The sequence below is a fragment of the Peromyscus maniculatus genome, chromosome 4 (genome assembly GCF_049852395.1).
Source record: "Peromyscus maniculatus bairdii isolate BWxNUB_F1_BW_parent chromosome 4, HU_Pman_BW_mat_3.1, whole genome shotgun sequence".
Taxonomy (NCBI): Eukaryota; Metazoa; Chordata; class Mammalia; order Rodentia; family Cricetidae; genus Peromyscus; species Peromyscus maniculatus.
Window position 1 is genome coordinate 86,693,918 of NC_134855.1, and position 24,129 is coordinate 86,718,046.

Genomic DNA, 24,129 nt, shown 5'->3' on the forward strand with positions numbered 1-24,129 from the left:
GACTGCTGACAGTATGCTGTACAAACTGGGCAAGCAGGACACAAAGGAAAAAATCTATTAAATTAAAAAAAAAAAGGCGGGACAGTCCTTCAAAATTCTGGCTTCATAGAAAAGTCTGCCAGATTGTCTAGACCTATAGGCTGAAGATGGTTGCTTCAATATTGCAGATGAATCTTGGGTGACTGTCCAGGCAGTCAGATGTCTCTGTCATTTCTATAGTTTTGGAAGTGGCTTGCATTGTACTTCCTGTTTACTCAGATAATATTATATCCTTCTGGGGTCTTTGACGGCATTGAAAACTAAATAGTTATAGTTACAGTGTTCCTTAGTTATGATAGAAGGTAAATTGGGTACAGAACTTTGGACTCACCAAGACAGGATAAATAATGGAGTATTTTCTTTGAATTTGCCAAATGCAGATGAACTGGATATTGTGAATATAATTTTTGCTTGATAATTGTTCTAATTGTATATAGTCTTACTATGTCAAAATCAAAACCTTTCTTTTTATTTAGATAAAAGTGGGAAATATTGTGGGATATTACTTTAACTACATCAAGGTGTTTCAGATTTGTTTATGTTGTGGAATATTACTTCAATTATATAAAGGTGTGTTACATTTGTTTATGCTGCATTTGTTAATGGCGTAAAATGTGTTGCTTTGCCGGCCTAAGGCACTTCATTGGTTGAATAAAAAGCTGAACTACCAATAGCAGAATAAGTAGTCGGAAGAATCTAGGCTTGAGAGAAGAGAGAATGACAGAGAGAGACAGAGAGTGATTGAGAAAGAGAGGTAGACATCTAGGGCTAGCCAGCCAGCCAGCACCCGATCAGTCAAACATGGAGTAGGACATACAGAATGAAAGAAAGGTAAAAAGCCCTGCGGCAAAATGTTGATGAAGATAAACAGGATAAATTAAGTTATAAGAGCTAGTGGGACAAGCCTAAACTAAGGCTGAGCATTCATAATTGATAATAAGCCTCTGTGTCTTGATTTGGGAGCTGGCTCATGGTCCAAGAAATTCTGCTACAAATAGTGACTTTCATATTGTACTTTTTTACTCTTGGATCTTGCACCACACTTGGGAAATAGTCAGTGGAAGAAATTTTTAAAAGTGATTCCTGCTATGCAGGTCATTTGCAATATAGTGGGCTGAACATCAGATCTCATATAACAGAGACTAATTAAATATAGTGAGATGGGGAGGGAGGGAGGGAGGGAGGGAGGGAGGGAGGGAGGGAGGGAGGGAGGGAGAGCGTGTGTTTTTGCATACCAAAGAGTCATATAAGACTTCATAGTTATTACAATTAGGTAAGACCTCACAGTGACTATATTTCACTTTAGAAGGACATTTGACAGTCTGTACACTTGAATGACCCACTGATATTCATGTATGTGAGGATCTTATACAGCTAATGATAAGTACTCTGAAAATGGAGGCACTTGATATTTGGTCTTCATAGTACTGAAAAATGGAGGTTTGAATCAGAAAGATTTAACATCTTTGTTTGTTTTTTGATTTTTGATTTTTGAGACAGGATCTCACTATTTGCTCTGCATGTCCTGAAACTCTTTTTGTAGACCAGGCTGGCCTCAAACTCACAGAGGTCTGCCTGCCTCTGTCTCCCAAGTTCTTGTGCCAACATGCCTGGTAGTTTTAACAACTTTAAAGAAAATCAAGTTAGTGTTGTATAGGCGATGTGTATGTGGGCTGGGGGAGGGAGATTTATCGTTTTTCAAAACTTGATTTGAGAAATCATATGTAAACACAATGCTTTTAGTATGTGACTTAAATGTTTATTTAAAATTATGTTTTTCATTTTAATTACTAAATAAATGATGGGTTACTCCATTGTCTTCTTTCTTGTTAAGCTAAAGATAAATATGTCAACTTTTCATAGAAGTTACTGACACTCTGGAGGAGTAACAGGATGATAATTCTACTTTTCAGTGTTAAAAATATCATCTTCTCTCATGTTACTGGCACATATTCACTTGCAAAACACTTCTTATATGCTACTTCATTTCATCTTTCCCTAATTGCCTTTGTCATGCTCACTATGGTCCTAGGGGACTCAAGTCATGGGATGCTACAGCAAGCTCTCACTTTCCTCCTTCCCTTCTGTGCATGTTCTCAGCAAGAATTCTACATTAGAATTGTGTGAAACTTTGAAAAATCAGGAATAAAAGGACCCAACCCCAGCCTCAGTTTATTCAGGATCCTTGGGGAGGAAAATGGGCACTGTTCTCTCCCTGCCCGCTCCACTGAAAGGGAGGCAGGTTTAGTATAATCACTGTTTTAACCTCTTGCCCAATAACTATACTAAACTGAACTACTAGATTAATCTTTCTAAAATGCTGGTGTATTTGCTTGGTTGTCTAATCACCATGTTGCTCTTAAAGCGTCTTCCTCCACACATATGTAGAAACTGTTATTTATTTCTTCTTAATTGTTCTCTCTCCGTGTGTCTCTCTGTCTCTGTATCTCTGTCTCTCTGTCTCTTTGTATCTCTGTTTCTAAAACATGCTATTACTAGTTACATAAAAAGTCTAAAGTTGTCCAACTAGACCTGTGTGATTATTCAATTCTTTCACTGTCTCCTCACCTGTATTTAATGAATCATGCAGTATGAGAATCTTATGTCTTGAATATCTCTCAAAGCCATGGAATTCTTTACATCTCTGCCCTGCTTCATGATCATCTTGGACATGGGAAATGAGAATAAACTGGGAACTTTCTGTTCTACCTCCATACTTGCCATTCACAGTAGTTGACCAATGGCTACTGTGAAACACATGTCATCATGTGACTCTCTTTGTTCTTAGGGAATCATTTTAGCAGTCTTATCTAAATCTATCTTCTCTGACTTCCAGAAAATTCATCAACCTACCTTTTGGTCTATCCACACCTTCCATCTGTATCTCCCAGACTTCTCTCATTTCCTCAGAGACACTTTCTTTTTCCTTTATACTCTCCAGACATATTCTTATTTAATTTCCAGTTCTCCCATTAAACTTACGAATTCATGGAATTCCAGAGGTGACCTAACTCCTTCACTTACCATTTTGTCATCATATGTTAACTCAGAACTTGTCACTTAAAAAATGTTCAGTAACACCCAGGATGAGCTTTGCATGATTTAGTAACAGGGAGCCTGGAGTTGGAGGGGTTACAGACCTCATTTTCAATAACTCATACCATTCTCCCCATTTCAGGGAGGTTTAAAAGCAGTGGTGTGGACAGATGCATTTCAGATGGTTGTCATGATTGTGGGCTTCTTAACAGTTCTCATTCAAGGATCAAATCATGCTGGTGGGTTCCACAATGTATTAGAGCAAGCAAGAAATGGATCCCGGATGAATGTAGTTGAGTATGTGCAATGCTATTTTGTCACCCTTTATAAAATTTTATTACATGATTTTATAAAAAGATAACAGCCAGACACCAAAGAAATGTCTCTGTTACTCCTTCCTTCCTGTGTCACAGCTTTGATGTAGATCCCCTCAGACGGCACACATTTTGGACAATTACAGTAGGAGGAACTTTTACTTGGCTTGGAATCTATGGAGTGAACCAATCAACTATCCAGAGATGCATCTCTTGCAAAACAGAAAAGCATGCTAAGCTGTAAGTTATTAAGAACAATTTCTATGTTATTGTTTATCTTGGTGAGTCATTGTGTGAGTATGTATGTATGTAAAAGAGATAGATAAGCAGAAGAGATTTATTTAACCCCTTCAAAGTCTTTGTGTACATTTTTATGTGTGTTTAAGTGCATATGTATGTATGCATGTGAGTGTGGTGTATGCAAAAGTATGTGTTGGGGAATAGTAAGTGCATGCATGTGGAAGCTAGAGGAGGATGTTGGGTGCCTTGATTCATCGCTCTCCATCTTAGTTTAATTAATTAACTAATTAATTTATTAATCAATCAATCAATCAATCAATCAGAGACTGTGTTTCTCTATATAGCCCTAGTTGTCCTAAAGTTCACTATGTAGACCAGGTTGGTCTTGAACTCACAGAAATCTGCCAGCTTCTGCCTCCTAAGTGTTGGGTGAAAGGTGTATGCCATCAGGTCCCTCCAAGTCTTATTGCTTTAAGACATGATCTTTCCTTGTAGCTGGAGCTAGCTTGGTGATCTAGTGATCCTCCAGTTTCTGCCTTTCACAGCTTTGGGTTACATGCACAGCCATGCCTAGCTTTTTACATGAGTGCTAGAATCCAAACAGAGGTCTGCATGCTTGTGAAGCAAGTACTCTCACACATCTTTCCAGCCCTTTCAGCAAATGTTTCAGTCAAACATGACTATTTACATCTCAGCATATCCTGCTTGGCTTTTTGCTCAAGTAATGTCTGTTTTCATTTACTGAGAAATAAATAGATTAGATTAGGTGCATTGAGTAGGGATGAGGTGCAAATCACGTTTCTTGCTTATAGTCTTCATACAGAGATGGCCCTGATCATTTTTCATTCCCTGTGTGCTGTCTTCAGTTGTTTATTTTTTATGTGTTAGGAGGTACATTGAGATACCTTTTTGACATTTTAAAGCACTTATTTGAATAAATGGCAACTGATAAATCAGTCAGCCTCTACTCAAATACTGCCTGTCTGTGGCACCACTGAAGGGTTACAGGGATGGCACTTTCACAGTATGAACACAGATGTAAAGCAAAGAATACGTGCTATTGATTACAACTACATAGCCACCTTATTTGCTCATCCTTGTGAGAAGCCCTAGTCCTTTGAGTTGTTTGGAGTCTTCTCATAGGTTTGCCCTAGGCTTCAATTTTTCTAAATGTAGACACTTGGAAAAATGGAACAAAGCAAGCTTCACTTACATTTGCAACTTACAATCAAATCAAAGTTCAGTTCCTTCTACATCTATCTCTCTGCTTCAGGGTTCTTCAGGTCTGGTCTCCATTTTAATTGATTTTAACTGATGTTGCTAACCTTAACATTTCTAAGGAGAGTTTTAAGAGCTATAAAATGTAAGGTAATGTGTCTGTGGCTGCTCCAGCTCTCAAAAGAAGAGCTTATTGTAGGATATGAGAATAGGCACAGTTGGACGGTCTGCGTCCCACTAAAAGTTATAGAACAGTCCACTTTCTAGAGAAACCTAAGGCATTTCTCTATTATTTTATAAAACTAGGAAAAAAATTCCAAATTTCACACAAAATGGAATTACAGCCCCAGGGGTGCTTCTCATAGTTCTCTGCCCCAGTCCAGTCACTGTGACTATTTCTTCACACAATTTAAAAATACTTAAATGTGCAATTTCTTATTTTCCCTGAACAAGACAGGATTGTCTTGAAATAATTCAACCACACACACACACACACACACACACACACACACACACACACACACAATTGCGCGAGCGCGTGCGCGCGCACACACACACATACATATACATATATAATGCAAAATGAAGAGAACAGATTCATCATCTATCATTCTATCAAGCCACTTGTGATACATGAAAATCCCATTACAGTAAATGGTATTAAGTAAGTCTTCCACACAGATGGCCATCACTTTATCAAATAGCTAAACAATTGAAAATGCATGTTACTTTGATCTTAAAATCCATTTAAAATTCAAGTAAAAATCTGCTTTTAGATAAACTAGAGTCAACTATCTACAAAGAAAAGAATCTTTTGGTGAAATAAATAATACTCTTCTTCTTTCCTTTTAATATACTTATTTAGTTTTGAAATCAGGTCACTGTTATTCCAGAACAGCCTTAGACTTCTGGGGACAAGAATTCATTCTCCTCAGACTCCTGAATTGTTAGCATAATAGGTATTTGCCATGTGCCAGTTTTTACTTTCTCTTGTGATATGTTGAATTTCTGGTTTCTAAAAAATTAGTAAATGAAAGTTGGTAACTATATCTTTCTCATCACTTTTAAAACACCAAGAGTAACATATAGTGCTTGTTACATGCTTGTCATTTATTAAACAATATAAACAAAATATAATGCTTAAGGAGGGCCATTCTCTTGTGTATATGCAGAAGCACACAGACACTCATATATTGGAAGAATGTGTGCATGTGAGCATGTGTACACACATACATATATGCATATGCCTTTTCATGTGTCTCAAAGCATTACTTCATGCTGCCATGAAAGAAATGTGTGTTCTTACATTTGAATGTGGAATCATCTTCAAACTGTGACTAGATTTTTTTTAAAAAATGGCCAGTCTAAATCTCACCACAATGAAATTTTATTTTATCAGCACAATGTAAGGATGCCTACTTTCAAGTCTTCTTTCAGATTAAGAATATGACTAAAATCTTGACATTAAAATACCTGTATGAAAGCAAAGTAACGTATAGGACCTTGAAAGAGGACCCAACTGTAATTGTGCTTGTTTACTGGAGAATAGTATTAACTTCTTCAAATAATGTGTAAGATGACCTTAACTTTTATTCTTCCTATTATCTTTAAAACACTTGACTTTAATTTTCATCTACTCTCATCTCCAAAGCAACTGTAACCAATACTTGTCTATTTTTATGTTATCTTATTATTATCTTCCTGGAAGAAGTTATTAAAATGTAAGTTGGCTTTTTTTTGAGAGTTTCATTAATTTAGTGGGGCTGGGGAATCACTTAAAGTTATGTAATAGGAATGATCAGCATGTAAAATTTTATACAAGAAAATAGGTCATATACCACACATATTACAATTTTGGCAAAAAAAAACTTTTCAAAGGAAAATCCATTTAAATATTAGCTTATTCAAATTTGTAATTATCAAAAAGTGTAATGACTCCTTTAATGTGATATTATACAGTGTAATGCTTCCAAAAACTAGAGAGTGAGTCCTCCTCCGGTCTTTAGTCATGAACTTCCCCTGCTACAGTGTGGCAGACAGCTTACTGTCCGGCCTTTGTCCCTCTTTCAGTGCCTTGTACTTCAACTTGTTGGGTCTCTGGTTGATTGTGGTGTGCGCTGTCTTCTCTGGTTTGATCATGTACTCTAACTTCAAAGACTGCGACCCTTGGACTTCTGGAGTTATTTCAGCACCAGACCAGGTATGCATTTTCTTGGTTTTGCAGCAGAATGTCTGGATTATGCTGAGTAGAAGTGGCACAGTCTTTATTTTGCCTGGACCTTCACTCACTTGCCAAGCACAAGCCTCTGGTTTCTTACCTGAACTCCTGGGTGACATTACACAGTGCATCTAATATGTAGAAGTGGGTCTGCAGGAAAAGGACACTTCCCTTTGTTCATGAAGACAAAGTCTGAAGACAGACCAGCGTTAGCAAAAAGTCAGCTTGAACCCATGGCTTTGGCTGTTGATAATACTTGATACTCCTTTTCTAAGTAGTCTGGGCTGGTTGTTTCTTTAATTGAATATTGAACAAAAATGAGCACAGTATTATGTACTTGGAATTAGAGCATTTAAAAGTGGAGCCAGAAAGATCAGGAGTGTAAGGCTAGGGTTGGTTACATAGTGATTTTGAGAGGATATCATGGTCTGTATGAGATCATGTTTCAAAAACACAAAAATTAAACAAAGTAACATTAAATAAATAAAATTGAACAAATAATTCTTATTCTCACAATGCCTGTTATCAAATATTCCCAGCATAACACAAATATATCATGAAAGCATAGAATACTAGATGTGGTTTGGAAAACTCAGAGACAGGATGCTCATGGGAAGCATTCACTCCCCTTTCTCTCCATATGAATTCAGTTATGACACATTGTCATGTTTCTCACAAGCTGGGTATACCTAGATCCCCTGAAGACATATGTTAAGGATTGGATTTTAGAACTTAATTATAAATTCAGTGAAAGTAGATAAGTAAAATCCACACATTGAAGATACTGGGAAGTAAGTTTCTCATCTCCTTTTGTGGGAATCGATATTCCAACATTTCAGACATTGCTGTGATAACTATTAACAGACCCCTTCTCTCTCCTTTCCCCTCCCCCTTTATCTCTGCTTCTTTTCTTTTAGTTGATGCCATATTTTGTCATGGAGATTTTTGCCACTATGCCAGGGCTGCCGGGACTTTTTGTGGCTTGTGCCTTTAGTGGAACTCTGAGGTTAGTATGTCGACAAGCTGAAGATGGTAATGATGGTGGTGGTAGTGGTGATGATGACCTGACTGACAATGATAATGATGGTGATGGTAGTAGTGATGACAAACCAACAGGAATGATGACGGTCATGATCAGCTGTCTACTGAGCTCTTACTGAGTGCCAATTTTGCCTGCTGCGATGCTATATTTCTCATTGATCATTGGTACCACACAACATGTGAAGAAGAATCTTCACTCACATTCTCACCAGTTTGCAGATAAGGAAACAGACTTAATAAGGATGAGGGATACAACTAACTTATAGTAAGTAAACTGTGGAGGCCTAAGGCAGGTGTATTTTTAACTACTACTTTAAAACTTACTGGTTATTGTTTCAACTTTGTCTATATTCGTTCCATTATAAAAGACCCAAGAGTTTTCATTGTTTCAGCATTGATCAAAAGCCTAAAGTCTCGCCATTACAGTCAAGGCAAACTCAGTAGTGAATACATGAAAAAAAAATCAAAAAGAAAATTTAAACTTTCAAATTCTGGTAGCACACACAAAAGGGGGTGACTGGCCAGAGCCAAGATTAAGATCCAGAACTGCAGGCATTAAATCTAATGTTCCATGTCTTCTATCAGGGGATCATTAGAGTGGAAGATGGGCTCCTAAGGGTTTGAGAAGTCCTGACTCTGTGTCCTTGCTGTTGCAGCTCACATGACCAATGACTCAAGCTGGCTTTTCCAGCTGCTCATAGCTTATTCCAATGACCAGTGCATGGTGCTGTCTTTTCTGTCTTCCTTGAGTCTCCATTGCAGCTTCAACTCTACTGCTATGACTCCATTACATTGTCCTATAAAGCATTATTTCCAGCAACATAACCCTGCATCATGCAGCCTCATCGTCAAGCAATCCTTGAGATATTGAAGTTAAAAATCACATTTGATATTATCTTTTTTTGGTTCATAATATGTTCAGTAAGGGAATCTATTCTATGATTAGGAATAACAGAGTATATTTATTATGTTATAAACTATTTAAATTATTGAATCATCTATCCTATATATGTGATATAAAAATTAAGTAGAGCATGGGATATATTTCCCTTTAAAATGATCAGCCATTTGTCTTATTTTCTAGTAAATATGCCATCTTTCCACCAATGACTTGAAAGATTACTTTTTTTTTAATCTTAATTCTTCTATACATTTGAAATATCTTATAAACTCTTTTTTGTGTTTCTCTCATGGTCTACAGCTGTTATGATGTCAGTGCTTTTCATGACTGTAACATATAGTATTGTGTGTTAGGGCTGAGGCTGGTGATTAGTTTTCTTTTGCACATTTTTTTTTTTGGTACGTTGTGGGTTTTTTTAATCTCAATTATTTCTGCTTGATTTTCTGGGATATTTTCCCCTCAAATTATTAAAGCCCCAATATTCTTTGAGTTTTCCTTTTTTTCTACTAGTTATATTCCTTTGTCTTCTTATATAACTATGCTTTTTGAACAATGACAAATAACTGGAGTAGAAATCATTATTATACTCTTTAGAAACCATTATTATACTCTTTAGAAGGAACCATTCTTGGGATGGTAATTTTGAATTTATTTTAGTTATTTATTGAACTAACTCAAAGATTCTTGCTCTTTGTGAGGAATTTAAATAAGCTTTCATTGTATTTTGCAAAGAAAACACCAACTTTCTGGTTCTCTGATGGGTCTATCAAGACAATTCTGTGAAGTCAGAAAGAGAGCAGTGTTGCTATCTGGTTATGGTCTTTATTCCTTTCCGGACTTCCTTCTTCTTTCTCCTTCACTGATTCCGTTCCAGCCTCTCTGGAAGTTTCAGGCTGTAGAAAGCAGTGATCACCTTCACACCTCCATGTGTATGGACGTGATTTGCCCTTTATTCTCCAAGGGCTTTCACCCACTTTTCATGAATCTCTTCCCTGCCTTTCTTAACCACTATTTTTAAAGGGACCATCTCCTATCAGTGTCACAGCACCTTATCACTGTCCTTCATTATAATTCTACAGTTCTGTTAAATTGCAAATTGGTTATTGAACGTCTGTATTCTCAGGTAGATTGCAAGGACTATGACGTTCGATTTCAACACTAATGTATGAATAAACAGATACATAGAGAAATATATTGCTAATTAATAGAAAATTGTACTTATTTCTGGGTTAGGATAGTCACTACTTTGCTACTTCTGCTCAAGCTTTGAGTGACACCCCCATCACATATACATACACATGCTCACACATTGGTATAATACGTGTGAAAAGTCCTTCCATTTATTACTTTCTGTTTGTTACCATATTGTCAAGGGAAGTTAATTTGAGTTGTAATATGAAAATTTAGTTTCTTCCAGAGAGTATTTTCATAGATAAAGATTTGAAGGATGAGTAAACAGGCCATGTAGTTCCTTGAATTCTAGAATGTGGACATATATCGGTATTTGTATTTACAAGGCTGTATGTTGTCTGCCTCTCCTGGATAATAAGGCTGACATATAACTCATCCTTTCAGTTCGGAGTGTCTTCTTGTTTGTTTATTTGTTTTTCTTTCTGTAGCACAGTGGCTGCCAGCATCAATGCCTTAGCAACAGTGACCTTTGAGGATTTTGTCAAGAGCTGTTTTCCACATCTCTCCGACAAGATGAGTACCTGGATCAGTAAAGGCTTATGTAGGTATAGCTGGTGGAAATTCCACTCCATATTATGAAATTTAAATGGTCCAAATATCAAAATCTTGCATGTGCTGTTCAGGAAGCATGAGTAGACATAAATGCATGCTGAGACACAGACATGTAGATCCTCATACTTCCAAATATCTTATCAGAAGGATACTAGGAAAGAATGATTAGCTAGTTCACTTTGCTCTGGTCTTACTTTTCAGGTACCTTACGCTCTAATATCTTCATAGTAGTGTTTCTTGATAATGCTGAGTTGATCTTACCAGACGTTTTACATGAAGAGATGCACTGTTCAGTATGACTGACCACTTTATCTAATAATTATCCCTTGAAACCAAACTCTGATTAATGTACTCTAAGGGGATGAATGTTCCTGTTTAAATAAAAAATTGTATATTATCTACTTAGCTAGAGATGTGGGCTTGTTTGTTGCTCATCCATCCATTCTGGAATGTTGCATTGATTGGCTTGATCTTATACAGATCTTATGCAATCAACTATGGCTGCTGTGAGTTCATGAGTGCAGAGGTCCTGTTATGTACAAATGACACAGTTTTGCTCCAGTTCTCCCCAACGTCTGTTTCTTATAATATTTCTGCCCACTTATCCAGATATTTCCTGAGCTTGAAGGGCAAATGGTGTGATATAGATGATTGACAGTTGATGGTTGTTAGGTGAGAGAGATTCAATTTTCTTGGTGCTATAAGAATAGGTTGATCATGCACCAGTGGATGTTCTGACATACATGAGTATATGGGAAGCACTAATTGGACTCAGCAGGTTACTAAAAATTAATAAAGAGGACCTGAAGTTGGGAGGAAAGTTTGGGGAGGAGCCAGGAGTAGTTGGAAGGAGACAGTGGTGGATTAATATGGTTCAAATATACTACATATAAAAATAAAATTCTCACTGATTTTTAATTATTAAAAACTGTATATTACAATCACTGAAACAGTTACCACACTGAATTACATTTTCACAGACTTTTCTGCTTTTTTATAATTTTATTTTTATTTTGATTATTATATGTATATGTTTATGTCTGTGTAAAGGTTTGCAAGTGTAGTGCCCATAGAGATCAAGAGGGAGTCAGATCTGTTAGAACCAGACTTGCAGGCAGTTGTGAGCTACCTGGTGTGGGTGATAGGAACCAAATTCATGTTTTATACATGAGCAGTAAGTACTCTTAACCAACAAGCATCTATCTCTCCAGCCCTCAAATTTGCTGCTTTCAAAGTACAAATAAGTTATGTATCTCATATGCTCAATATAGAAAGTGCAGTAATTTAGAAAAACAATTTAGTTTTAAGTAAAATTATACCTACGTAATTCTGTTTCTGGTTGTTTTCCTGTAGCAATCTGCACTGTGCATTTCCTTATGTGTGCTTTGAAAACATAGGAGCTCAATGATTACATAATATATTCTCCAACGGCTTACTTATTTCATTTATATTCTTGTTACTTTTATAGTGCATAGTTATTGTACCTAGTGATGAGCTTCATAAGTACATTTTTTTCATTTGTCATGTATTTTGAACACATTCACTGCCCATAACATCTCTGTTCTCCAGTTCCATCCATTTTCCAGCAAAGGACAAATTTCCTTCTTTGTGGCTGACCACAGCTCTGGGGTCCTCTGGGCACCTTAGCTGTTGACCTTGGGAGAGAACTCTACCCTGGGCAGTTATTTGCAAGCGTGGAACTCTGCAACAGCATTGTCACCCCCGGATCTTTGCTTTGAAAAATATTTTCATTTCCCACAGTTAGAGCCTTTGATGGGTGGAGTCCTCCCCTCAGGGAAGCTTTCAGATGGTCCCAGTGTTGACCCTGAGGTTTCTTTTTAAAGATGCAGATCGCATTAACAATGACAGATACTTTCTCTGCACTATCTGGTCTGCAACTTCAAATTATCTCCTTCAAACCTTTATTCTTTTCTCCATATCTTCTTTCTCTCTGGTCTCCTGTTCTTTTTCTTTTTCTTGATATTGTGGATGGTATGATTTCCTCATAATAATTTCTCCCATCTAAGTACTTACCAGGCCTGACCCTGCTTAGCTACCAAGTTCAGAGTAGGTATTAAATTCAGAGTGGTATGGCCACAAACCACACAACATTTCCTAAACTGTTGGATAGTAATGTGAAATTACTGTATTTTTTTTGCCTGTTTTTATTCTGCAAAGATCATATACAGCTGTTCACCCAAATCTTGTCTATTCACAAAATTTAAGTTGATTTTTATGGAGATATGATTTTTGTATGTAGTAGCAGTTTCATTATCCACTTCTTTATTCTTCTCATTTTGGCTGCTTGTTTCTCTTATCTTTAACTTTTCTTTGTTCTTTTTTTGTCATAGTTTTTTCCTCTGCATACTTAAAATACATGTTTCTCTCAATATTACTTTGAACTCTCCTCAAATAAAAATCTCTTAGCAATAGTTATTTTTATTTTTGGTCTTATGTTTTGTTCCTTACATTTTATTATAAAAAATGTGGCAATATATCAACCTCTGATATAAATATGTGATACTCCATTAATTTCTTTGAACTTTTTCACATATCCATCCAGCTCTTTGTCAATTTAAGAATCCATTATATCATTCAGTTATTTAAAAGTAAATTGCACATGCCATTTTATTTTCCATAATTATTTTAGGTTGTATATTGTTAACTAGAATTTAATATATGTTTCAAAGTTTTTAATATAAAACATGCATATGATGAAATGGAAAGCTGTTACATACATATTTGTTGAGTTTTGACAAATGCATTATCCTAAGTAGGGTTACTATTGCTGTGATGAAATGCCAAGACAAGAAGCAAGTTGGGGAGGAAAGGTTTTATTTGGTTTACACTTCCATATCACAATCCATTGTAGAAGGAAGTCAGGACAGGAAATCAAACAGGGCAGGAACCTGGAGGCAGGAGTTGATGCAGTGGAGGGTGCTGCTTACTGGCTTGCTCCCTGTGTCTTGCTCAGTCTGCTTTCCTATACAACCCAGGACCATTTACCTATCCAGGTATCTCTCTGTCTAAAATGGTCATGGCCCTCCCACATTAATCACTAAATAAGAAAATACCCTATAAGTCACCTATAGCCCAATCTTATCAAGGCATTTTCTCAACTGAAGCTCCTTCCACTCTAATAGCTCTAGCTTGTGTCTAGTTGGCATAAAACTAACCAACACATGCATCTACCATGAAACCCAATTGTTTAGCAAGATATGTCATCATGATCGTTACCTTAGAAAGTTTTCCCCTGGCTTTTCTCATCATTCTCATCTTAGCTTCCCCCAGAGACAATCAACTACCAGATTTTGTTTTTCCAATGTAGATTTTTAACTTTTCTAGAATTTCATATAAATAGAACTTCACAGTGACCCAGACTTTATAAAGTCTGTATATGTTCAATATAGTTACAATATTTCTTTTTCCTACACTTCAGTCGTGCTTAGGTGAATGTAGGAAAACAAAATCATGGATTTGGGTATCAACTGCTGTTCATTAGCATATATCCTGGGCTGCTTCAGTGTGAGATAATTAAGAATAATCTTGTAAAATCCTTTTAAGAAACATACTCGTTGTTCTTCAGTAGATGTGCTTTGTCAACTCTCAAGGTTTCAAATTTACTTGAAATGCTTTGGTGTTGCATCTGAATTTATTTTCATATAAACTTAGTGGTATTGGATTTTGTGTGTATGTGCATTGTTTTAGTTGACTATGTTTTTTTCTTTGTACTCATGCTTCTTTTTTTAAATGAGCCTATATAATCTCTGTAGTAACTGAGGTTGCCAGTTTTTAGGTGATATTTTCCTGATTATTTGGTAGATTATTTCCAGAAATATTCATTATATTCATTACTCCTTGTGGCCTCATTTAAGCACAGATGGTGGGATGATCGCATACATTTTTCCTTTATTTATGCTTGAACAAGATTAGATGGATGCAATCGTATTTGCTAACTGGGTGAAGCCTGTGGATCTTTTTTCACTACATGAATTAGAGATCCCAGAGGGTGAATGGGTGGTATATCCAGTACAATCAATCCCCAGCTACTGGCAAATAGTCATGGAAAAGTATGACTGAAGAATTTATTTCTGTAACTGTGTTGTCTCATCATTGGATCTGATGTAGCACTAACAAAATCCACAAGTACAATTCTTGAGAAATTAATTTTGGATACACTTTGGATTCCTTTAGTGGAGTCCATTCTCAGAATGTGAACTCTTTGGGTCAAGAATAAAGTTTTGACTTTACAACCATGGTGTCTGGCAAAGTTCACAACCTATGGCAAGAATCCAGTAAAATTGAACCAAGATAATATCAGCAGCTGGGTTGGATATTTAGTGGTCTTAGTTTCATCTCCTCTTCTGGGATAAACTAGCCTAAACAAACACAACTTAGAAAAAAAAGACTTCATTTTTAGCTCACAGGTTACTGTCCATCATTACAGGGATGTCAAGTGGCAGGAACTTGAAATAGCCAGTTAGCTCTGCAGCCAAAAGCAGAGAGAATGAGTATATGTCTGATGTGCTCAGCTTGTTCTCTCCATTTTATATAGTTTAGGATCTTCTATCCAGAGATTGGTGGTACCCACAGTGTGTGTGTGTGTATGTGTGTGTGTGTGTGTGTGTGTGTGTGTGTGTGTGTGTGTGCGCGCGCGCACAAACATGCACATGTGAGCATGTGTATGTGTGGAAGGAAGAGGTTCCCACCTCAATTAATGCAACTAACATAATCCTCTATAGACATACCCAGGGGCCAACTTGATCTAGACAATCCCTCACTGAGATTCCCTTCCAAGTGATTCTAGATTTTGTCAAGTTGGCTGTTAAAACTAGCAATCATACTGGCTAAGAATACTAAAACTAAAACTGCCACTGTGTCTGTTACTATCTCTGACACTATTTTTCTCTTTCTTATTTTGTTGATGAATTATTATAGGAACACACTCTTAGGGTGTTTTAAAAATGGAAATGTGTAAAAACCATTATTATTTTAAAAGAAGACATCATCTTTAAAAGTCATTATAACAATACAATAATTTAAATGTCAAGCTTCTGTGGTACCAGAGAAGAGTGCTACCTGAAGTTCCTTATGCTATTGTATAAACAAATAAATCCTTATGTTGATACACAGACAAATCAATTGTTAATTGTAATAATACTATAGCATTACTAAGGTTATGAATAAAGCACCAAGGGGAAAACCAGAAAAGCTTTCAGGTTTTTGATCCTGTGAATCAGTGTGTTAATGCTGATTTACCACATAAAAGGTAAAAATCTATCCATATCTCAAAGAGTCTAGTTGCTTCTCCTTCTGCTTATCCCTGGAGAGTGGCCGACCTAGAATTGGTGTCCACTTAATGAGTTTGATATTGCTTGAGCCCTTTTCACATTCATGTTTTTTCACATGACAGACTTTTGGAATGATAGATAGAAATCTTTTGATCCTGTACTCCAGTTCATTTGCCCTGAGAAACAGTTATTGAAGTGCTAGGCAGAGACTGTGCTGTCTGTGTGCAGAGAAGGTTCTCCTTCTTCAGTCCTTCATTCAAGACACAGTTCTGGGTGCTCAGGGATATCCTCAGGAGAACATATCATCATATGGTTTTTTTCTTTCAGGTCTCTTGTTTGGCATTATGTGTACCTCCATGGCTGTGGTTGCATCCTTCATGGGGAGTGTTGTGCAGGTAATGGAAGAAGGAAAAACCATTTGATTTCACAGCACACTTCCCTCAGTTAAACCTTTCTAAAGCCTTGTGTGATTACTCCAAGGCCCAATATTAATATTTGCGGACACCAGATCCAAACAAACCATACATAAAAATTTCAACCAAAATTACTTTCTGAAGGGTAAAGTCGTAATAGGATGGCTTGCAGTGGGTTTATTTTCTCAGTTCGTAGGACATGTGTTCTCCCATTCCCTCTCTCTTAAGAGCCTTTGTTTTCTCTTTTTCACTGTGATCAGTAGTTACTAAGAAAAAAATCATCCTGTCCAATTTAATGATACTGTGAGTAATTGAATTATTTTTTGAGAGATTTTTGCATTTTGATCATTTGTAATTAAGGTTGTAGGCACCAGAGAAGGCCAGGACACCCCCAGTGACTGATGGATAGAAATGGTACCTAAAGTGAGTGAGTTAAGATAGCTGGACTCATCCCTCTGTCCTTGTTCAGCTGAGAATTTGGCTCAACTGACCTGATTGGGTTAAAGAGTGTACCAAACGGTTCACACAGCATAGATGCTGGCAGGCTACCAAAGGAACCCCCTATCTTGTCTTTCAGGTGGGGTGAGCATCTCTAAGGCAGTGGTTCTCAACCTGTGGGGTGCGACCCCTTTGGCAAGCCTCTGTCTCCAAAAATATTTACATTATAATTCATAATCTTAGCAAAATACAATTATGAAGTAGCACCGAAAATAATTTTATAGTTGGGGGTCACCACAGCATGAGGAACTGTATTAAGGGGACACAGCATTAGGAAGATGGAAAACCACTGGTCTATGATGATCCACTAATTTCTTTTGCCACATTTGAGCAAATAAAGGCAGATGTAATTCTATTATTTTCACTATAAATCAGCTTAGCTATGCTGAATTTAGTAAATCAATATTCAGATTCTGATTTTACATATGGAAGCAGACAAAAACTAAAGTTTCAGAAATCTGAATGATAGAACCAGGTTTAATTTCTTGTTCACAAAACCACAATATACTTAGGGCATGTATTTGTGGGTGATACTAGTGGCCACAGCTTTCAGCTTCATAAAAGCTAAATAAATTTTTCTTCAATGATTGTTTTTGGTTTGGTGTTTTGTTTATTTGTTTGGTTTTAAAGTTTTATGTATTGTTTTAGTGTAGGAATTTACAAAGTATGTCTTGAAAAGTTTCAACCTGTGAATGCTCCAAGGGAGACAATTTCCACAGTCAGGTCCCATGTGAAAAATGCTATGCATATGATGTTCCCTTCCCTAAGATCAAGCACATAGGGTACTGAAGGCTGTGGGAAATCTAATGATAAGTAAAGCTGTTTCACTTGAAATAGTATGATGCTGGAGGATGCAGGGAGGGATCAGATGAGAGTAGAAAGACTCATCCCCTGATGAGGGCCTTGGAGAGCTTCCTGGGGGCACCCTTGCTTTGTAGTACTTTGCTCTCTGGTTTTGAATCTACTGCTCATTTCTTATGTCCCACATTCTGACATTCACTAATGTCATGTGTGAACTAAGTAAATATATAAAATTTTATCCAGTTTACTTTTAGAAGAGGAAGGGATTAAACAAAGAAGTAATGATGAGATTAATTATGATTAAAATTCAAAAACCTCTAAGATCCCTGAGAGTTAAAATGCTGCAAGATGTCTTTCTACACAGTATGCTGTTGGCCATAGAACTACCTGGAATTCTGCTAAGGGGTGGAACAGTTTGAAGACATGTTTTTATCTCAACTCAAGCAGGTCTTTCCAGATTTTACAGCACTCTAGCATTTGGAAGCCATGGCAAAGAAATCAAAGCTCCCTAGCAGGACACAGCACAGACAGATAACAGTGAGAGTACTGGGCAGTTCAGGGCCACTCCTAGTACACATCACCGTGCTTAAACACTTTTCTGAGTTTTCTTTTGGAGTCTACATTACATTTTCACCAGAAAAAAGTCCAGAAGGTGGGTATGATGAGATGCCCTTTTGACATTTTAAACAAGCTTAGGCCCAGCATAGCTAAATGCCATTCACAAGCCCTGTCAGCAGCTCCAGGGCTGAAGCACAAAATCCTGGACACTGTCCTCCAGTTGTAGGACAAGCTCAGATGGGTTCTGGGCATTGAAGTAGAACCTAGGTTAGACTAGCTTTGAGCTTGCTTCTGATTACACATACTGAAGGACAACAAAAAGAATGTAAAAATGGAAGTCTGTTGCCTTTGTAGACTACAGATACACAAGAGAACATTTGAATGTATATGTGTTTAAAAATAGAGACTCTTGGATTGATTTTCTGTTGCTTTTTGCTCTGAGGCATAAGACATTGCAAGTTTGTCTTTATAAGCCACCCCTCCTCAAAGGGAGATGAATGTCTTCAGATTTTATTGACTCTTCTCTTGATAGCTAGTAATAACCTTCAAAATTCAGCTGCCACAACATTGTTGAATTAATTCTACCACCAGCAAAGAAATACCACAAATATTAAATGACTGGACTCAGGAGAAAAGAAACTTAATTGTACATGCCCCTGTCTTATCCAAGGTAAAATAGGAATTAAATTGTCTGAAAATGAATCTGGAAAAGCAATCTATTTTAGTTAGGGTTTTATTTCTGTGGAGAGAAACCATGGCCCACTGCAACTCTTACAGAGGGAAACATTTAATTGGCGCTGATTCATTGTTCAGAGGTTTAGTCCATTATCGACATGGCGGGAAGCATGGTAGCATACAGGCAAATGTGGTGCTGGAGAAGGAGCCGGGAGTTCTAAATATGGATTCACAGGCATCAGGAAAAGTGAGTGCCACTCTGAGCATAGGTTGAGCTTCTGAGACCTTAAACCCCACCCCCTAGTGACACACCTCCTCCAAAAAAGCCATGCCTACACCAACAAGGCCACGCCTCCTAATAGTGCTACTACTCCCTATGGAACTATGAAGGCCATTTTTATTCAAACCACCACAAAATTATTTTGCAGCTCATATTTCTGGGAAAAGCACTTATATTGCAGCCGAAGGAAATGGGAAGAGCCCTTGGCCTTGCATATTTTTGCATAGCAAGAGGAGAGTGAAAGTTGAATGATAACAAGTTAATAACAGAAAGTTCATCAAATCTTGGAGATATATGACAGGGTATAGTAAGAATTCAAACAGTCTAATTGTTAAAGATAGATTCTTTCAAAACCATTTTCTCCTTTAAGTAAAACCCGGAAGGCATTATGATGATTTGCATTCTTAATATTATTTTGTTTTTTTTAATTTAATTTAATTTTATTTTACAATATAATTTAGTTCTACATATAAGCCACAGATTCCCTTGTTCTCCCCCCTCCTGCCCCCTCCCCTTCCCCCCAGCCCACCCTCCATTCCCTCCTCCTCAAAGGTATAAAGTGCAGGCACAGTCTCTCACATATTTTTTTTCAATTGTTACCTTCCTTTTTTTTTCCTTTTATTTTATTTTACAATATCATTCAGTTGTACATATCAGCCACCGATTCCCTTGTTCTCCCTCCTCCTGCCTCCCCTCCCATTCCCACCTCCTCCAGGGCAAAGCCTCCCCCAACTGAGATCATCAACCTGGTAGACTCAGTCCAGGCAGGTCCAGTCCCCTCCTCCCAGACTGAGTCAAGCATCCTCTGCATAAGCCCCAGGTTTCAGACAGCCAACTCATGCACTGAGCACAGGACCAGGTCCCTCTGCCTGGATGCCTCCCAAACAGATCAAGCCAATCAACTGTCTCACCTGTCTGGGGAAAAAAAAAGACTGACTCTTAATATTTTTTTAAAAGACTGCTTTTGGGAAAGAAAATGTAAAATTTTAAAGCCAGACAAATCTGAACTTTCTAAACGAAAATAGACTTGAATGCGTTTCTGTTAGCTCCAAGTTTCCTTTCTAAAAATTTTGGTTACTGTTATTGAACTGGGTGAGTGTGAGGATTAAAGGAGGCATTGTCTGGAGTACACAGACAGATCTCCTTGGCTGACCGACATATGAATGGCACCTAACATACAAACTTTTGCAAGTTCTTGGGGGCATTCTAAAGCTTGGCCCTGATATAAAATCCCCATGGTCCTTTTATAGATATAAAAAGTGCTGTGGAGAAAGTAGCTTGACATGTGTTGTTTGTGCACATGTGTGTGTATACTCTTCAGTGAATTTGCATCCTGGCTCTCAGAAGGAACTACTCTTCATGCTGAAAGCACACTTTTTCAGTCTTTCCAAACTGCTATTTTTTTCTTACATTTCTCATACACTTACATGTACGAAGCTATAGAGACTGCAGAAAATCTGTCTTTACTTATGTTTATAGTATAGGTATTACATGAACTCTAAGCCAGTTCATTCAGGTCACTTAAAAACGAGAGATATTAAAATGCTTTACTCAAAATTTCTTATTATTCAAAAGAGATGGAGCCATGAATGTAAAAAGAAATAAAAGGGAAGAGGCCTCTTCACAGTGTTCCAAATACTGAAGAATTCTTCAGTATCTCAGAAGTGGCATGGGTTGAGATCCAGATAACTGTTATTATATAAATGACAGAAAATTTCAAATCAAGTTCAATCAACTAATGAACCATGTAGGATATGAAAAATAAGTTATAGAGCTGTATTGATTTAGTAAATTTCTTAACTAACCAACAAACAAAATAAATTCTATGGTGCTGGGAATTAGACCCAGGGCCTTGTACATGCTAAGAAAGTGAAAAGAAAAAAGTCCTTTTGCTATTATAACAAGTTAAAATAGTTTCAACCAATGCAATTTACCTGAATTGATGTTTTCTAAACCTATGCACACACATGTACACATTTAGTTGTATATGTATATGTGTATAGTTGTATGAATATGCATGTGTATGTATATATGTATTTTTTATAAAGAAAATACGTGATTAATAAATGGGACTCAAGTTCACCTAAGGTTCAAGGAAACAATGGTGGTGTCATGATAAGCTACAGAGGCAGTGGAATGGTAGGGCTCATCTGGTCTTCTTTTTCCTACAGGCTGCCCTCAGCATCCTTGGCATGTGTGGGGGACCGATGCTAGGTTTATTCTCTCTAGGTATCCTGTTTCCTTTTGTGAACTGGAAGGTAAGGATTCTGTACCCCTCTTTATAAGCCCAGTTCAAATAAGGCTCTTTGTAGCCAGAAGTTTTCTCTGGTCATGTGGAATCTCTTCCACCTACATCCTGCAGCTGCTTGGTCCCAAATAAAAACACAGAGGCTTATATTATTTTTAAACTATGGCAATGGTAGGATTCTTGCTAGTTAGCTCTTACATGTTAAGTTAACCTATTTCTATAAATTTATACCTTGCCACATGGCTTGTGGCTTACCGGTAATTTACATCTTGCTTCTCCTGGAGGTGCTAGCAGCATCTACCTTGCCTCTCCTTTCTCTTCCTGCCTATCTGTTTGGATTTCCAACCTGCCTCTAAGCTGCCTTGCCATAGGCCAAATGGCTTTATTTATCAACCAGTCAGAGCAACACATATTCACAGCATACAGAAAGACATCCACAGCAGCTCTTTTCATTTTCTATCTCCTTTTCCTTCTGCTTGGGAAAGGTGTTTATTTTTTCCAGAAAATAAATCCAAAGAATTCATGTTACCTGTATTTCTCTTTCACAAACATTTACATATACACAAGCATAGAATTAAATGGGACCTGGGCCCTCCTATATAAGACTATATTGAAAACTGTTTAGAAGTAAAAGGCAAATAAGGGAAGAGGCAACCTTGAATGGTCGTATGCTGAATGATTAATACATGGAAAGGACAGGCCAGAGATATTGTTACATCTGGTACTTCTTTTGCTAATAGTGTGTCTTCAGATAAACGTAGGTAGGCTGTATGCAAGGTATAGGTCGGATGACAATCTGTTAAGAAAAGTAACATAAAACTATTTAAAATTATTTAGAATATAATTTTCTCAACCTAGTACAAGGGTCACTATAATTGTTCTCTACACACTTATACACACAGTTGTAGAGACTCCAGAAAGTCTGCCTGCATTTATAAATGTATAAATCCTGAGTTTGGTGTCCCAGCTACATAAATGTATACAGCTATACAGTTTTTGTTGATACTATTTTAGATAGCTCTTGTAGGATTAGGCAGTATCTTAGTTAGAGTTTCTATTGCTGTGAAGAGACAACATGACCACAGCAACTCTTATAAAGAAAAACATTTAATTGGGGCTAGCTTACAGTTTCAGAGGTTTAGTCCATTATCCTCGTGGTGGATAACACAGCTACATGCAGACAGATATGGTGCTGGGGAGGTAACTGAGAGTTCGACATCTGGATTCACAGGCAGCAGGAAGTGACAGCCACACAGCATGGCTTGAACATCTGAGACCTCAAGGCCCCCAATGACCACTTCCTCTAACAAGGCTATGCCTACTTCAACAAGGCAACACCTCCCAGTAGTGCCAGGTTCTATGCTCTTATGGGGTTATTTTCACTCAAACAACTATTACAGGTAGTTAGCTTAGATATATAGTGAACATTCACGCATTTGCAAAAATTATCCTGCAGTCTTGTTAGGAGAACACTGTCAAAATCACTTCTGTGGTATTTGGGTTTATTAAAATATTTATGCCATTCAGTTATAATTTGAGGTAGTACCTAGTCATTAAAACCAGTCAAAAGACTGTATCTTTGCCATAGCTTTGTAAGTTCTTAGTAGAATACATACTTCATGGACAATAATAATCGACATGCCAATGTGGACAGGGGAAAGACCACAAAGCTTCAACTAGTGAACTAGTGAGAGTGGGAGAAATAGCCATTTCCAGGAAAGGGCACACTAATTTGTGGCTAGAGTTTTCCTGCCTTGCCCACAATTAGGACAAATGTCTGTCACTCGCCAGTCCCACAGCCACTCAGACCCAACCAAGTAAACACAGAGACTTATATTGCATACAATCTGTATGGCCATGGCAGGCTTCTTGCTAACTATTCTTATAGCTTAAATTAATCCATTTCCATAAATCTATACCTTGCCATGTGGCTTACCGGTGTCTTCACATGTGGCTTTTCATGGCGGCGGCTGGCAGTGTTTCTCTGCCTCAGCCTTCTGTTTCCCAGAACTCTCCTCTCTCCTTGTCCCACCTACTTCCTGCCTGGCCACTGGCCAATCAGTGTTTTATTTATTGACCAATCAGAGCAATTTGCCATACAGACCATCCCACAGCACTAATTTGTTGTGCAATACCAAATAGTCAGCCCTGAAAACATATACATATAAGTAACATTATACATATTGAGAAAGATACACACACACACACACACACACACACACACACACACGCACACGCACACGCACACACACATGAACATGAAACAACAATTAGTATTAGTAAAAAAGATGCAATGAATTTGAAAGAGATCAAGGAGGGGGATTTGGAGGGTTCAGAGGAAAGGGAAGGTAGAATGATGTAATTATATTATAATCTCAAAAAATAAAATAAGTAATGAAAAAGAGATAATCTATGTTAGTAGGCTTTAGTACTTCTGATTATTCAGGAAAAAGACTTAATTCTAGATAGAGGGTAGCAAATATTATAAATCTGTGCCATATCTTCCCTTGTTCATGCATCTCAACTACTCTATCATTAATCCTTTTCCTAGGGACTATAAGAACAACTTCAGATTCTGCCTCAACATGGCTGTCTAGGCAGCTACCTAGTTTGAC

At 37.3% G+C, this 24,129-nt stretch overlaps 1 protein-coding gene across 1 annotated transcript in view; it reads left to right on the forward strand.

Moving 5' to 3' along the window:
• The window catches only part of Slc5a12 (solute carrier family 5 member 12), a 47,635-nt gene that overhangs the window by 12,596 nt on the left and 10,910 nt on the right, over positions 1-24,129 (forward strand). Inside the window, exons 5-11 of the mRNA XM_006980814.4 lie at positions 3,218-3,372; positions 3,489-3,629; positions 6,918-7,047; positions 7,983-8,071; positions 10,627-10,739; positions 16,369-16,436; positions 21,438-21,524. Coding sequence (XP_006980876.1) covers positions 3,218-3,372; positions 3,489-3,629; positions 6,918-7,047; positions 7,983-8,071; positions 10,627-10,739; positions 16,369-16,436; positions 21,438-21,524 — 783 coding nt within the window. The remainder of the gene's footprint in view (positions 1-3,217; positions 3,373-3,488; positions 3,630-6,917; positions 7,048-7,982; positions 8,072-10,626; positions 10,740-16,368; positions 16,437-21,437; positions 21,525-24,129) is intronic.